This window comes from Cervus elaphus, chromosome 6, assembly GCF_910594005.1.
Source record: "Cervus elaphus chromosome 6, mCerEla1.1, whole genome shotgun sequence".
Classification (NCBI taxonomy): Eukaryota; Metazoa; Chordata; class Mammalia; order Artiodactyla; family Cervidae; genus Cervus; species Cervus elaphus.
This window is the reverse complement of record NC_057820.1, coordinates 17310497-17327786: the sequence shown is the minus strand read 5'-3', so window position 1 is coordinate 17327786 and position 17290 is coordinate 17310497. Positions and strand designations below refer to the sequence as shown.

The 17290-nt window shown below is 42.2% G+C and overlaps 1 protein-coding gene across 1 annotated transcript in view; it reads left to right on the top strand.

Annotated features, from left to right (window-relative positions):
* Positions 1-264: 264 nt before the first annotated feature.
* CDS1 (CDP-diacylglycerol synthase 1) overlaps positions 265-17290 on the top strand; it is a 70889-nt gene continuing 53863 nt past the window's right edge. Inside the window, exons 1-2 of the mRNA XM_043906286.1 lie at positions 265-872; positions 12610-12737. Of these exons, the coding sequence (XP_043762221.1) occupies positions 753-872; positions 12610-12737 (248 nt within the window). The 5' untranslated portion in view covers positions 265-752. The remainder of the gene's footprint in view (positions 873-12609; positions 12738-17290) is intronic.

Sequence of the window (17290 nt, the reverse complement as noted above, 5' to 3'; positions counted from 1 at the left end):
CCAGTGGCTCCGGGGCGAGTCCACAAGTTCTCAGCCCTCACTTCCGAGCAAGCAGCTCGACCCTCCTCCGCCTCCCTGCTCCTCCCGCGCGCTCCAGCCCGCACCTTGCCTGCGAGCCGCCCCACCTGCGCGCTCGCAGGAGGCCGGGGCGGAGCCTCGGGTCGGGACCCATGACGTCACCCCGGCGAGGGAGGCGGGGCTGTGGGAACCGCAGTGCAGCGCAGAGGGGCGGGGTGGGGCGGGGCCTGCGGCGCGTGACCTGCTGCAGGAGGCAGGAACCGGGAGAAAGGTGTAGGGGGGCCGGGAGCGGCTGACTCCTGAGTCCGGGGGCGGGGCGGGGAGTGGCTGGGCCCGGGCGGCGGGCGCCCCGGCTGAGCGCTAAAGCGGGTCAGGCTAGCTCTTGCTCTCCCGGTCCTTTCTCCTCCTCCCACCTGGGCCTCCGCGTGGGGACGCGCACCTGGCAACCAGCGGCCGTCCTCCGCCGCGCCCCCGCCTTCTCCGCTCGGGCCGGGCTCCCCGAGCCGGCCCCCGGCGCCGCGCTCGCTGGAGGCGGCCACGAGCGTTCGCTCGTTGATGCCGTTTTGGGGGTGACCTGGCGAGGCGGCGGCGGCAGCGGCGCCTCCAGGTGGGGTGCGGGGGGCCGGGGGGAGGCCTGTGAGTGGCCGCGGCTTGGCCGGACTTCGAGACCTCGCTCGCAAGCTCGGATTTCGGGGGCGCTGGAGGAGACCGGCCCGGCTGCGCGGGAGCCGGAGATGTGGGAACTCAGGCACCGGGGAGGCGGCGGCCCCGGCCCCGGGGGAGAGGCGGCGTCGCCACCCCGCGAGGGAGAGGCGGCCGGCGGCGACCACGAAACCGAGAGCACCAGTGACAAAGTAAGTGGAGCCCGAGAGGCGCAACCCCCGCGTCCCGGGCTGCGTCTCATGGGGGCCGGGACACCAGGGCGGGAGGGAGCGAGGGTGGGGCCCCGCCGAATGTCAGGTGAAGCTGCCCGCCGCGCCGCGCTCCGCCCCGGCTGACTTCAGTGGGAGCCGGACCCCAGCGACGGTGCGCTTCTCGGGGTGACCGCGGCCGCTCCCGGGAAGGCTGCAGGATTCAACTTGACTCCAGTTTACTTTCTGCGATTCCAGTTCCCCCTTCCCGGGGTCTGGGGCCGACGCTAGAACCGGGATGGTCCCTCCCACCCTAAGAGTTCGCAGCGTCTAGTAGCCGCGCCTCCCACCTCTTCTCAGGAGAGTTAGGACTAAACTTAAGACACGCACCTTCGCTTCTAACCTGTCATCGGACCCTGACGCTCGGCTTCTCGCGCTCCCCCATCAGCACTTTCGTTTCCTCTGTCCTTTCTCAGAATCATAGATTTCAGAGGTTTGACCCTATTGTGACCCTCCAGCTTCTTTTGAGTCCGCGGCGGACAATGCACTTCTACCAACGGATTTCATCTGACCTGATAACGTGAATTTATAAGGACTTTAAAAATTTCCATCTCTACAGATTGCCTTTACTTTACCTTGCAGAATAAGTAGATGTAATGCTAGTATGCTTTTTAAAAAGTTGGAGAGAGACAGACTTCAGCTTATTTGGTAATACAGTGGTGCAAGTAGAAATTTGGGCAGGGGGGAATCCAGTTTTACAACTTTTTTGTCCTGGACAGTTTAGGAAATTGGGCCAGGCAATACGATTGTTTTATGAAATCTTCTATTAAATTCCATTTTATCTTAGAAACTCAAAGCACGGAAACTAGTTCTGGAAGCAATCTTTTGGAAGCAGGTACTGCAGTTTGTATTACAGAGGTGAAGTAGATTGCTCAAGGTCAGGTCAGGTCAGTGGCCTCTTGGAACTAGAGACTGTCCCTGATTCCCTTTTTGTCTTGTTTATACAGTTGCTGAGAAGGGTCTCCCTGGTGGCTCAGATGGTAAAGAATCTGCCTGCAATGTAGGGGACCCAGGTTCAATCCCTGAGTTGGGAAGATCCCCTGGAGAGGGGAATGGCCACCCACTCCAGTATTCTTGCCTGGAGAATTCCGTGGATAGAGGCTACGTGAGTCCTTAGGGTGGCAAAGAGTTGGACCCAACTGAGCGACTCACACACTGTTGCTGAGACTCACAGTTCCAATTTGGGGAGGGTTCCGCCAGAAACTTGATGCTGATGAACTTGAGGTAACCAAAGTTATAAAACTAAGGTGGGAACACGTCTCACAACAGTGATTTTAGGAAAGAAACTTTAAAATCAATGGGAAGACAGATCCTTTTTTTTTCCTTTACCCTTGAGAGGCAGGTGGAATAAAGTGATCTATGATAGAACATGTGTGTCCAGGGATTACACAAAGTGTAACAGTTTCTGGCTACTGAAGGTTGATGTTACAAAGCTGAAAACAGTGGGCTGAGAATAGTTTTTGTGAAAACTGCCTTGGAAACTAGACCAAAAATAGAATTAATTAGGTTGGGGTTTGTTTTGTTTTAGCACTGGTATAGTTTAGAACCAAGGAAATACCAGCTTCCCCATGATCACTTCCTTAACTGGGAGAAAATAACAAGCTTTTAAAAAGAAAAAACATGTTCAAGGAAGCCATCCATAAAATAACTTTTGAAGCAATTAGTTTCTTAATACCCTAATACTACATTTAAAATGAAAACTACTCCTCTGGTTTGATTGGAGCCATTAGAACTGTTGTCTCTAGCTATGTTTGAGTGGGTTATCTCACTGCATTTTTATTCCTAAGTGTGGCACTGTTAGGTTTTATTGTCAACCTTAATTTATCCATACATTTACAAGCTTGTGAATATGTATGATCACAATGCACAAGATATATGTTTTATGTTTCTGTTAGTTTTCATTAATACATACCTAGCTGGATTCTCTTCTGAGAGTAGATGGTGCCATGTGTAACCAGTTCTGTTAAGATTTCTAAATCATCAAGGATGAGCATTTTTCAAACCATATCTAAAATATTGCATCCTTTTAGAATTTATTGCAAGGAACTTTTGACTTGGCAAACTCTGAGTCATCGAACTCTATCCTCTCTCTGTCCTTGCTTATCAGGGTGTATATTTGAATGCACCTGTATTTCCAGGTCAAGGGCCATTATAAAATCAGCCTGCACATCGGAGGCTGGTTAATATTTGGTTCATTTAAACTCTTCTAAGTGCCTTCTCTAGTCAAGTTACAGTAAAGGCAAAAACACTTATGAAATTAATGAAAGAAGTACAGGAAGTGTGTTGTATTCTGCTATTATTGTACACTCCCATGCCATTTTGTAGTCTTTTTGCAATGGTGTTATTAACATGACCTTCTCTTCCTTCAGGACCTGGAGACTTATTCGGAGAGAAAGCTCTGTGCTCAGGGCATTAGCAAGTGAAAATGTTCCCAGTTGCTAAATGCTGGATTAATACTTAAGAGATAGCAAGACCACTCCCTCAAGGAACCCCCCCCCTCCCCCAGGAGACACGCATAATTAGACTTAATAGAAGTCTGAACAGGCCTTCTTTACTTTGCTCTTAGCAAAGAGGGCATAGCTGGACACTATATGGAGACAACAGGAAAGACTTGAAAGAGGAGATGAGGGTTGAGTTTGGAATTAAAAGATGCCTGGGGACTTGCTAGGTAGACAGGTGTTAGGGAAAGGCATTCTAGGCAAAGGGCGCATGGAACTGTTTCTTGAATCAGCATTCTAGGCACAGTGAACTGAGCTTAGTTTGGTAGTCCTGGAGTATAAACTATAGTTTGCAAGGAGGGGTTGGGAGTTTAAGGGTCTTGCGACGGAGGTTAAGCTTTCTTCTGTGGACTCCTGGAAGCCACTGAGTTTTTGCAGGGGCATTAACCTGTCATTCTAGCAGCAGTCTGGAGAAAGTGTTGGAAGGGGAAGAGAGCTGCCACAGAGAAACCAAATAGGTGTGTATTGCAAATGCTATACATATGAAATAATGAAGGCACGTCCTAAGTCTAGGAAGAGTGGAGGAGTAGGGGTTGAGAGACAGGAAGCATATCTTAGATGATGGTGATGGGACCCTCGACAAGGGTAAGACTAATAAAAGAGCCCGCTGGAGGCACATTTTGGTCCACAACTTAAGAGACTTAAAAAAAAAACAAAAATGGGCAGTTTTGCGGGGTTTTTGCAGGTGATGTGGGAGACGGGTGAGTTGAGTGGGGCAGGTATGGCATTCTCTAAAGTAGGGAAGTGGCTCCAGGTGGTGGTGGGAACAGAACTGAGTGGTCAAGTCTAGAGGACTGATGCCGAAGCTCCATTAACTTAGCCACCTGATGTGATGAGCTGACTCATTGAAAAAGACCCTGATGCTGGGAAAGACTGAGGGCAGGAGGAGAAGGGGACAACAGAGGATAAGATGGTTGAGTGGTATCACCGACTCAGTGGACATGGGTTTGAGCAAGCTCCGGGAGATAGTGAAGGACAGGGAAGCCTGTCATCCGTGGAGGTGGCAAGGGGTTGGACAGGACTTAGTAAGTGAACAACAAGAGACTTTTGATTAGGATGGAAAGGAGAGAGAACTGAAGACTGAGCCATGGGAGGTGCCCATGTTTACAGGAGGGGTAGAAATGTAAGGAAGACACCAAGATAGAGAGATCCTGAGAGCTAAAGGAGGAGGGATTGCTTAGAAGATATTGTCATTAGTATTTAGAAATGAGGAAGAGGTGGAGAACATGGGATTTAGCCCAAGTCCTTTATAGAAGCTGAGGTTTAGGCCGAGGAATGTGAGGGGTAAAAATTGGTAGTAATTGTAGAAAGTGCCTGTGAAAGGAGCACAGAATAGCAGCTAGAGAGGACAGGAGGATGGAGTAAAAATTTCCCTTTTCAAACAAGGAAAGACAAGTATTTACATAAAGAGGTCAAGTGGGAGTGAAGATGCTGACAAGGATGGTCTGTCCCTAGGAAAAAGAAAGCAGACGTAGTGTGGAGAATACAGAGGATCGGGGTATTCAGGGAAAGGAAAGAAGGAATTGAGGTTAGATACAGAAACATTTTGAAAAACAGAAGGGGGAAATCAGTGTTTGATGCTTTAAATTTTCCCAATGAAGTAGGGTCTGAGAACCACAGAGCTTCAAGAGACCTTAGAAAAATTTAGTTCAACTATACACATGTGTATATATGTGCATGTGTGTGTATTTTTAAATAATAAACTTGCCTTAGACTGTGTTTGTTATTACCCAAAATGACCTCAGACAGGTGCAGAGCTGGAACTAGAACTCATCTCTGACTGGGACACTGTTGGAATGTCATTTTAGAGAGTGATCAAGAGGCCACCGGCAGAATCATCAAACTCAGTGAAGATTCAGTTGAATTAAAATGGCACAAATTTGTTTTGTACTGCATCATCATAGTTCTTAACTCAGTAGCAGTAGTAGTAGCAATACTTTGGCCACTTGAAGTGAAGAGCCGACTCATTGGAAAAGATCCTGATTCTGGGAAAGATCAAAGGCAAAAGGAGAAGAGAGCGGCAGAGGATGAGATGGTTAGACAGCATCACCAACTCTGGACATGAATCTGAGCAAATTCCAGGAGATAGTGAAGGACAGGAAAACCTGGTGTGCTGCAACCCTGTCCTAACCCTAACTGTGTGGGTTAGGAATATTTCCCATTTAATAGCTGAGAATAAGAAAGGGCTTCTGTGGTGGTTCAGTTGGTAAAGAATCTGCCTGCAATGCAGGAGACCCACGTTTGATCCTTGGGTAGGGAAGATCCCCTGGAGAAGGAAATGGAAACCCACTCTAGTATTTTTGCCTGAAAAATCCTATGGAGAGAGGAGCATGGCAGGCTACAGTCCATGGGGTTGCAAAGAGCTGGACATTACTGAAGAGACTTAGCACTGGAAACAGTGAAGAGACTGAGAGAAAATGCTGAAATCAGGAATATAAACTACCATTCTTTCAAGTAAGAGCTGTTTGTTGTTGTTTAGTCACTTAGTCAGTTCCAACTCTTTGCAACCCTGTGAACTGTAGCCCACCAGGCTCCTCTGTGCATGGGAGTTCCCAGGCAAGAATACTGGAGTCGGTAGCCATTCTCTTCTCCAGGGGATCTGCCCAGCCCAGGGACTGAACCTGCATCTGTTGCATTGGCAGGCGATTCTTGACCACTGAACCACCAGGGAAGCCCAAGAACTGTTTAGATTCAAGATTTTTAAAAACCTTCCATCCTTTTAGGCACAGAATTGTGTCACTTGAGGCTTTCTATATGCTTGTTTGCAGTTTTAATGCTGGGTACAGGAATCCTCTGAAGAAGGAAATGGCAACCTACTCCAGTATTCTTGCCTGGAGAACCCATGGACAGTCCGTAGGGTCACAAAGAGTCGGACACAACTGAAGTGACTTAGTGGCAGCAGCAGGTACAGGAATCAGTGTGAAGCTCGAGGGACCTGTAGTGGAGTGGAGAAGCTGACACTGGCCGTCTGACTCAAGTTTTAGGGGACTAGATGTGAGAGGGGTGGGAATTGTGATTGATTTAATGCATTATCCTTTGTTGCATTCTAAACTGCTGCTTACTTTGATTCATTTAGAGTCTTCTTTGGAGCCATCATCTTGAATGGTTTTCTTCCTTTCTTTTCAGTCCCCAGCGTCAAGAAGCACTTCAGTTCTCTTTCCCTGACCACAGGCTCCTGTGTACCCTTCAGGAGGCCCCATGACCTATGTGACATACACTAAAGTCACCATGCTTATTACACTGTGCAGTCTGACATACGCATACGCCCATGAATTTACCACTGCAATAAAGATAGTGAACAAACCCGTCACCACTAAAAGTTTGCTCCTGTCCTTGTGTAATTCCCCCTTTGCCCCTTGATAATCACTGATTGGGCTTCCCTGGTGGCTCAGTGGTAAAGAATCCACCTCCCAATCCAGGAGAGGTAGGAGACATGGGTTCCATCCCTGGGTCAGAAGATCCCCCGCAGGAGGAGATGGCAGCCCATTCCAGCAATCTTGCTGGGGCAGTCCCATGGACAGAGGAGCCTGGCAGGCTGCTGTCCAAAGGGTCACCAAGTGTCGGGCACAGCTGAGCGACTAAGCACAATAATCTCTGATCTGCTTTCTGGCACTATAGATGAATGTGTATTTTCCAGAATTTTATGTAAGTAGAATTCAGTACATACATGTATGCATATACCCACATATATGTATACATATACATATCATATGTACATTTTGTCTGGCTTCTTTTTACTCAGCATAATTTTTTTGACATTCACCCATATTGTTGCGTATATCAGTAGTTCATTTTCATTGCTGAGTAGTTTTCCATTGTATGGATGTAGCCCAGTTTGTCCTTTTCAACATTTGAATTGTTTCCAGTTTGGAGCTATTACAAAGAAAGCTGCCATGAACATTGTGTACTGTCTTTGTGTGGATATATGCTTTCATTTCTTTGGGGCAGATACCTAGGATTGAAATTACTGGCTCATAGGGTGGATGTGTATTTAACTTTTTAAGAACCTGCCAAACTCTTTTCCAGAGTGATTGTACACATTCCCACCAGCAGTGTATGAGAGGCCCAGTTTCAATACATCTTCTCTGAGACTTGGTATGTTCAGTTTTTATTTTTTAGCTATGCTAGAAGGTCTGTCGTAGTATCTTACTGCGGTTTTGATTTGCCTTTCCCTAATAACTTCCCTCATAGCTCAGTTGGTAAAGAATCCGCCTGCAATGCAGGAGACCCTGGTTCAGTTCCTGTGTTGGGATGATCCACTGGAGAGGGCATAGGCTACCCACACCAGTATTCTTGGGCTTCCCTTGTGGCTCAGCTGGTAAAGAGTCTGCTTGTAATAAGGGAGACCTGGTTTTGATCCCTGTGTTGGGAAGATCCCCTGGAGAAGGGAAGGGCTACCCACTCCAGATTCTGGCCTGGAGAATTCCATGGACTATATAGTCCATATGTCACAAAGAGTCAGACATTAACTGAGGGACTTTCACTTTCACTCCCTAATAACTGAGATGTTGAGTGTTTCTTCATGTGCCAATTTACCATCAGTGTATTGCCTTCAGTGAGATGTCTGTTCAAATAAAGCTTCGCCCATGTCTTTTGATTACGTCGATTGTTTTCTTATTGAATGTTGGGAATTCTTGATATATTCTGGATGCAAGACCCTTATTTGACATGTAATTTGCAAATATCAGGTCTTCCCAGGTGGTCCTAGTGGTAAAGAATCTGCCTGCCAATGCAGGAGACACAAGAGATCCTCTGGAGTAGGAAATGGCAACCCACTCCAGGATTCTTGCCTGGAAAATTCCGTGGATGGAGGAACCCCTTGGGCTACAGTCCATGGGGTTGCAAAGAGTTGGACATGACTGAGCGCACATTCTCTCTTGCAGATATCTTTTCCCAGTCTATAGCTGTTTTCTCTTTCTCTTAACAGTGTCTTTTGAAAAGCAGAACAATTTAATTTTGAAGTGGTTTTATACGTTTTTCTTTTATGAATCCTACTTTTTTCTTGTCATATTTAAGTCTTTGCCTAACCTTAGGTCTCAAAGGGTTTATGGAATTTTATAGCTTTATGTAAATGTTTGATCTATTTTGAATTAATTTTTATAAGTACTGTGAAGTATGGATCAAAGTTTTTCCTTCCTTCCTTCCTTTCACATATGGTTATCTAATCATTCCAGCATTGTATATTGAATTACCTTTCAACTTTGTTGAAGTCAATTGGCCATATAAGTGTGGATTAATTTCTAGACTCTTTCTTCTATTACATTGATCGGTTTTTATGCCAATATCACAGTTACAGCTTTATAATAGCTTTGAAAACTGTAAGTCCTTCAGTTTTGTTTTTATCTGCAGGTGGTTCTGGCTCTTAAGGTCCTTTTGCATTTTCATATAAATTTTAGAGTCAGCCTGTTTATTTCCACACAAAATAAAAGCCAATTGAGATGACTGGGATTGCACTGGGTCTGCAGATCAGTTTGTGGAAAAATTGCCATTTAAATTTCCTTTCTGCCTTCTGGCTGCATTGCTTCGAGCTGAGTAAACTTAGGGCACTTTACTCCATCTTTGTGAGCCTAAATTTTTTTCACTTACAAAAAGGATGTGATCATTCACTTATCTATAAGGTAGTGTGAGGTATAAATAAATCGACATTTGTGAAGTACTTTTGAAGTTCATTTCACTGTAGGAATGAGATTTGCAGGGTAACAACTTCCATTCATCATTTACCAGAAATACTCTCCTTGTCTTTTTATATTTGCAAAAGAATAGCCCATAGCCCTTCATAGTCAGAAGCCCTCATTTCACAAGTGCTAAAAGGTGGTCTCAAGCAAGGTGACATGGCCTAGATTACTCACCTAGCAAGAACAGTTGAGAACCATTTTAATCTTAAATGTTAGCGTAAGTTTGCAGACTCAGTTCATTCAACACATGTTTACATTGTAAGTGCCACCACTGTGCAAGGCCCTCTGCCAACCTCTAGAGAGTCAAAAGTGAAGCCAGTAGTATTTCCTCTTCTCACAAAGCTTATGAACTACTGCGGTGGGTTGGGGCACATCACCTTTATTGCCAAGTGGACTTTGAGGCAGTTTGTGGAAAGTGCAATGCTTTTATTTTTTAAGGAAACCAGAGGCTGAGTTTCTTTAGGGTCAAGTGTTTTGCCTTTTGTCATTGCTAGTTAGAGTAGGGGTGGAATTAGTCCAGTCAGCCCTCATATCTGCGGGTTTTGAGTCCGTGGATTCAACCAACTGTGCGTCAAGATATTTGGGAAAAAAAAAATCCCAGAAGGTCCCAACAAGGAAAATTTGAATTTGCAGCATACTCACAACTGTGTTTGGGCTTCCCTGGTGGCTCAGTTAGTAAAGAATTTGCCTGCAATGCAGGACACCCAGGTTTGATCCCTGAGTGGGGAAGATTCCCCGGAGAAGGAGATGACAACCTACTCCAGTGTTCTTGCTTGGGAAGTCCCATGGACAGAGGAGCCTTGCAGGCTTCAGTCCATGGGGTCACAAAGAGTCCGACATGACTTAGCAACCAAACCACAACTGTTTGCAAGATGCTCCCTGATGGCTCAGTGGGTAAAGAATCTGCCTGCCAATATAGGAGATGTGGGTTTGATCCCTGGGTCGGGAAGATCCCCTGGAGAAGGAAATGGCAACCCACTCCAGTGTTCTTGCCTGGAAAATCCCATGGACAGAGGAGCCTGGCGGGCTACAGTCCAGTGGGTCGCAGAGTCGGATACAACTGAGTGACTAAGCACACACACAATTGTTTACATTGTATTTACAACTGTTTACATTATATTAGGTTTTATAATTAATCTAGAGATGATGTAAAGTTTATGAAAGGATGTATATAGATTATATACAAAGGAACCTCCATACTGGTTTCACAGTGCTTATTCAAATTTGCATTCCCACCAACAGTGTTCCCTTTTCTCCATATCATTGCCAACATTTATTATTTGTGGTCTTTTTGATGATAGTCATTCTGACAGATGTGATATATCATTGTGGTTTTGATTTTCATTTCTATGATAATTAGTAATGTTGAGCACTTTTTCGTGTCCCTACTGGCCACTTTTATATCTTCTTTGGAAAAATGTGTATACAGGTCTTCTACCCATTTTTTGATTGAGTTGTTTGGTTTTTTGATACTGAGTTGTATGAGCTGTTTATATATTTTGGATATTAATTCCTTATTAGTCATGACATTTGCAAATATTTTCTCTCATTCAGTAGGTTGTCTTTGTTTTGTTGATGGTTTTCATTGCTGTGCAAAAGCTTTTAAGTCTCCTTATATTTCATTTGTTTATTTTTGCTTGTATTTCCTTGTTTTAGGAGACTGAGGTAGGCTTGCTTCACTATAACCTTTCCTCTTAACACTGCTTTTTCTACAGTATGGATCTTGACTGTACCACCCCATTGCCCTTCCTGTCTGTCTCCTTGTGGATTTTTCTTTGTATCTTTAGTTGTAGAAGATCTTTTCTGGTAGATTCTATCACTCTTTCTCGCCAGTAGTTGTTCTGATAATAGTTGTAAACTTCGTGTGTCTGTGAGAGGAGGTGGGCTCAAGGATTTTGTACTCCACCATCATGGCCAGGATTATCTCTTGAGGATCTAGTAAAATGATGGAAGTCTGAGTGTTTAGAATAATTATATGTGTATTGTCGTTCAGTCGCTAAGTCGCATACCACTCTTTGCAACCACATGGCCTGCAGCACTCCAGGCTTCCCTGTCCTTCACCATCTCCTGGAGTTTGCTCCAACTCATGTCCATTGAGTTGGTGATGCCGTTCAACCATCTCATCCTCTGTCATCTCCTTCTCCTCTTGCCTTCAGTCTTTCCCAGCATCAGGGTATTTTCCAGTTAGTTGACTCTTCACATCAGGTGGCCAAAGTACTGAAGCTTCAGCTTTAGCATCAGTCCTTCCAGTGAATATTCAGGGTTGATTTCCTCTAAAAGGATCCTAAGATTGACTGATTTGATCTCTTTTATATGAATATATATTTATTTATTTATATGTGTGTCTGTGTATCTGTATATCTACATATTTATATCTGTCTATCTATTGATACCTAGCAGGGCCCTGTAGGACTCCTGGGCACAGAGCCTTTCTGTGTCCCCCATTCATCTGATTACAGGAAATAACTTTAATTCAGCCTCCCTGATCTTCACTGAGTTCCAGCAGCCAGATTCAAGCAGTTCTTAATCAGGAAAGGGAGGGGATGCAAGACAAGGGGGAAACAGTCAAGAGAAACTATAGTGCAGCCTTGGGGCAAGGTCCTGGTCCCCCAGTAAGGGATACCCATGGCAATATCTTTGAGCTGTTGTGCAGATACTGAAAACCCCACCAGATGGGAGAAGTTAATGATTAATGAGGGTACGCTGCCCACAAGCACACAGACCCCAGACCAGTTGGAACCTGAAGGTTGATGATGCTGACCCTACTTACCACCTACCAGTCGCACGAATGTCTACAAGTTGATCACACCCCATAACTATAAAACTTCTCATTACTCTCTCCGAGTTGGGACACATGATTTTGAGGGCATTAGCCTGCTGTGGCTTCCTTTACCTGGCAAAGCAATAAAGCTATTCTTCTTTAACTTCACCCAGAAGTCTCAGAGATTTAATTCAGTGTTGGGGTACAGAGGTCAGATTCAGCTTCACTATCTATCTAAAATGCCATGCCAGTGTAAGATATTACTATTATTGTAGATGCTTTGCAATCGAATGAAAAAGAGACTATGTACCATTGTACGTGAACAGAAGAGCCTGGTAGGCTACAGTCCATGGGGTCACAGGGAGTCGGACACAACTGAGCGACTTCACTCACTCACTCACTCATGTACCTTTGATCAGAATCTACATTCACACAAACACTATATTTTCTGTTAAGCGGAGAAATAATAAATATTTGATTTTGGGTAAATTTCTGATTTAGATAATATAGAAATTTCTTTTTGTGTTTTTTGTTTAAATTAATCCTTTATGTTGATAGACTTTAACAGGAACTTTACTAATTAGGATGTCCAACAGTGCTTGCATATTCAAGATAAGTTAATAGTTTTTTTTTTTAAGTTATGGAAATGAGAGTTGGTACTCTGAGCAATAAATAGATGTATTGGCAAGCATGCACTTTTTTCCCTTTTATTTTGCAAAGTGATTTTCTTTTTTCTTTAATTTTAGGAAACAGATATTGATGACAGATATGGAGACTTGGATTCCAGAACAGATTCTGATATTCCAGAAATTCCACCATCCCTAGATAGAACCCCCGAGATCCTCAAGAAAGCTCTGTCTGGTTTGTCTTCAAGGTACGATTGGTTGAAGGTCAATCTGAGGGGTGAACAAGATAAGCTGTGAGGTTTTCCTGGACCATTTCTCACACTGGTATAAGAAATTTCACTTTTTGTGAGTTTTAGAGCTATGAGAGAAGACTTTTACATTTTTCACTATATATGAGCACAGTGTTGGAGGCTTGATACACATCCTTTCATTAATCTTTAAATTCTTAAGTTTCAGAAAACCAAGTCTGAGAGGTTAGCTGGTGAATGTTACAAAGCTAATAAGTTGTGGACCTGGCATTTCTGCCCCTGTCTGCCAGGTTTCTGAAGCCAGTGACCCATTTATCACATCAAGTTGCCTTTTCTGATACTGGGACATCTAATAAAGAAAATTCTGTATCCTCTATCCTCTGTTTTTCAAATGCCAGATGGAAATAGGTAATTTTTTTCCTTCTAATGGAATTTAAAATCATTGTCCAAAGACTCCATGACACTTTACCATTTTGTATTTCTGTTATACCTTTAAATGTCTAATAACAACCTAATTTTATATTACCCTCCATTGTAATATGAATTATAAAATTTATAAAGGCAAAAGAAGTGTATAATCTGTTACCCAGATGAACATATAAAATCTTAAATATTGGTGCAGAACACTTTTTCTTCAATTTCTTAATACTGTGACACACAATAAGAGGTCTGTTTTCCACCATGCCCCGAGAGAGACACAAATTATATTTTAACTGCTGCAAAAATGTGATGAAGCAATTCTTGCCATAACTGTGTGTGATGCACTCTGATTTCTCTTATTTTTGGTAACTGTTCTAGGTTCTTAGACAAAAAAATGCTGGATTACTAAATTGATTTTTACTACGCATGGGTCATAACTTTACTGATTTAGTCACATCTAGTAAATAAAATATGAGCTTTTCTGATTTTTAATTTCCTAGAGGATAGCCATATTAGAATAAACTGGTTCAAGGCAAAGTTTTCATGTTTTTTAGCCAAGAGAAAAAAATTTTGCTGCCTTATTAAAAGTATGATTATTGCTTTAATATTTCTTGTTCCCAGTTGTTTTCATGACCTAGTTCACAGACGTACCTTTGCTTTAAAATCTCACCTGGTCTATCTCAGATCTGGATTTTTTTCATCTGTTGATGTCATATAAGAATAATGCTGGATTCCTGTGTGTCATTCATAACAAGATTTTTCTTAATATTTTTTTTTCCTGGCATAAAGCAACAATAGCAGGTAACAGTAGCTGGTATTTATTGACTGTGTATATTTGCTAGGTGCTTCTCCAAGCACTTTATTTGTGTTGACTAATTTATTATCACATCAACCCTATAACACAGGTATGGTTATATTATACCTGTTGTATAAAGGGAGAAACTGAAGCACAGATATGTGTCATATCCAGGGTCGTGTAGCCAGGAAGTGATAGAGCCACATTCTGAAGCAAAGCATTGCACTCTATTTATGAATGATTTCGCTTTTAAAAAATAAACAGCAGATAATAAATGACTACTTTGAATCTTCTCAAGAAACTTCTCTGTAAAAATTAAATGAGTGTTTTAAAATCTATGTTTTACACATTTTAGCCTCTTTTTATTTAATACCCCAAATATTCTGCCTGGCAAAGATTTAGAAGTTGTAGATGCATAGGAGTAAAACTACTAATTGCATAAGAAATATACCTGGATTGCAGAAAAAAACCTGTAACCCTCCAACTGAGACATTACTGATGGAAATACTGTGATGTTTATCTGTGAAACGTTTTTTGCACTGTGTGCATGTGTGTGTAATGTAAAAGCAGCATTGTACGCCTTTCTGCCTTGCTATTTTCATTTTCATTCCATGGTATTAGGAACAACATCCTTAAATATATGTAAATACTTGAATGGCTGCATGATACATTCCTTGTACAGCTATAGTTCAGTTTACTTAACTGTTGATGTTGCCAGATAGCCAGTTTCTAAATTTTCACAATTAAAACCAACTCTGCTTTAAATGTATGTTTTTACAGCTAACTTTTATTTAGCATCCATAATTATTTTCTTCAGATAAAATTTTTGAATTTTATTCATTTATTTTTAATTGAAGGATAATTGCTTTACAGAGTTTTGTTGTTTTCTGCCAAGTACCAACACGAATCAGCCATAGGCATACACATATTGCCTCCCTCCTGAACCTCTCCCCCAGCCCACCCCTCTAGGTTGTTACAGAGCCCCTGTTTGAGCTCCCTGAATCATAGGCAAATTCCCATTGGCTGTCGGTTTTACACATGGTAATGTAAGTTTCCACGTTACTCTCTGCATACATATCCTCCCCTTCCTCCCCCCGCCCCGCGTCCAGTAATCTGTTCTCTATGTCTGTTTCTCCATTGCTGCCCTGCAAATAAATTCATAGGTACCATCTTTCTAGACTCCATATATTTCTGTTAATATACAATATTTATCCTTCTCTTTCTGACATACTTCACTCTGTATAATAGGCTCTCGGTTCATCTGCCTCATTAGAACTGACTCAAAGCTGTTCCTTTTTATGGCTGAGTAATATTCCATTGTATATATGCACCACAGCGTCATCCGTTTATCTGTCAATGGACATCTAGGTTGCTTCCATGTTCTGGCTATTGTAAATAGTGCTGCAATGAATATTGGGATACATGTGTCTTTTTCAATTTTGGTTTCTTCAGGATATATAACTAGTAGTGGGATTGCTGGGTGATATGGTGTGGTTTTTTTATTCCCCCTAGTGTTTTAAGGAATCTCCATACTGTCTTCCATAGTGACTATATCAATTTATATTCCCACCAACAGAAGGTTCCCTTTCTCCATACCTTCTCCAGCATTTATTGTTTGTAGACTTTTTTATGATGGCCATTCTGACTGGAGCTCTTCTCTAAATGTATGACAAAATTCACCTGTGAAGACATCTGGCCCTGGGCTTTTGTCTTTTGGGAGATTTTTGATCACAGTTTCGATTTCAGTGCTTGTAATTGGATTGTTCATAATTTCTATTTCTTCCTGGTTCAGTCTTGCAAGATTGAAGTTTTCTAAGAATCTGTCCACTTCTTTCAGGTTTTCCATTTAATTGCCATGTAGTTGCTTGTAGTCGTCTCTTATAATCCTCTGTATTTCTGCATTGTCTGTTGTAGTCTCTTCTTTTTCACTTCTAATTCTTCTTTTTTCCTTGATGAGTCTGGCTAAAAATTTGTCTATTTTGTTTATCTTCTCAAAGAACCAGCTTTTAGCTTTATTAATCTTTACTATTGTTTCTTTCATTTATTTGTGCTTTGATCTTTATGATTTCTTTCCTTCTGCTAACTTTGGGATTTTTTGTTGTTGTTTTTTCCAATTGTTTTAGGTGTAAAGTTAGATTATCTATTTGATGTTTTTCTTGTTTCTTGAGGTAGGATTGTATTGCTCTAGACTTCCCTCTTACAACTGCTTTTGCTGCAAACTATAGGTTTTGAGTTGGTGTGTTTTCATTGTCATTTGTTTCTAGGAATTTTTTTATTTGCCTTTTGATTTCTTCAGTAACCTGTTCATTATTTAGAAATGTATTGTTTAATTTCCATGTGTTTGTATTTTTACATTTTTTTTTCTTATAATTGATATCTAGTCTCATAGCATTGTGGTCAGAAAAAAGGCTTGATATTATTTCAGTTTTCTTAAATTTACTGAGGTTTGATTTGTGACCCAAGATGTGGTCTGTCCCAGAGAATGTTCCATATGCACTTGAGAAGAAAGTATATTCTTCTGCGTTTGGATGGAATGCCCTGAAGATATCAGTGAGGTTCACCTGATCTAATGTGTCATTTTAGGGCTTGTATTTTCTTATTAATTTTCCGTTTTGATGATCTGTCCATTGGTGTAAGTGGGGTGTTAAAATCTCCTACTACTATTGTGTTATTGTCAGTTGTCTTCCTCTTGGATCGATCCATTGATCATCATGTAGTGCCCTTCCATGTCTCTTGTAATAGTCTTTATTTTAAGGTTGATTTTGTCTGATACGAGAATTGCTACTCCAGCTTTCTTTTGATTTCCATTTGTGTGGAATATCTTTTTCCAGCATCTCACTTTCACCCTATATGTGTCTTTAGGTCTGAAATGGGTTTCTTGTAGACATCATATATATGGGTTTTTGTATCCATTCAGTCAGTCTGTGTCTTTTGGTTGGAACATTTAATCCATTTACATTTAAAGTAATTATTGATATATATGTTCCTATTGCCATTTTCTTGATTGTTTGGGGTTTATTTTTTTTAGGTCTTTTTCTTCTCTTGTATTTCCTGACTACGTAAGTCCCTTTAACGTCTGTTGTAAAGCTGATTTGTTGGTACTATACTAAATTCTCTTAACTTTTGCTTGTCTGTAAAACTTTTGATTTCTTCATCAATTTTGAATAAGATCCTTGCTGGGTAGTTCTGGCTATTTGGTACTCCCTAGGGTTAGGAATCTCTGGTAGTCTAGGGTCTTGGAGTCAGCACTCTGGCTCCATAGGCTCAGAGCCTGATCTCTGGCTGGAAATGGAGATACCACAGGTAGTTTGTTATTGCATTAAATGGGATTAAAACA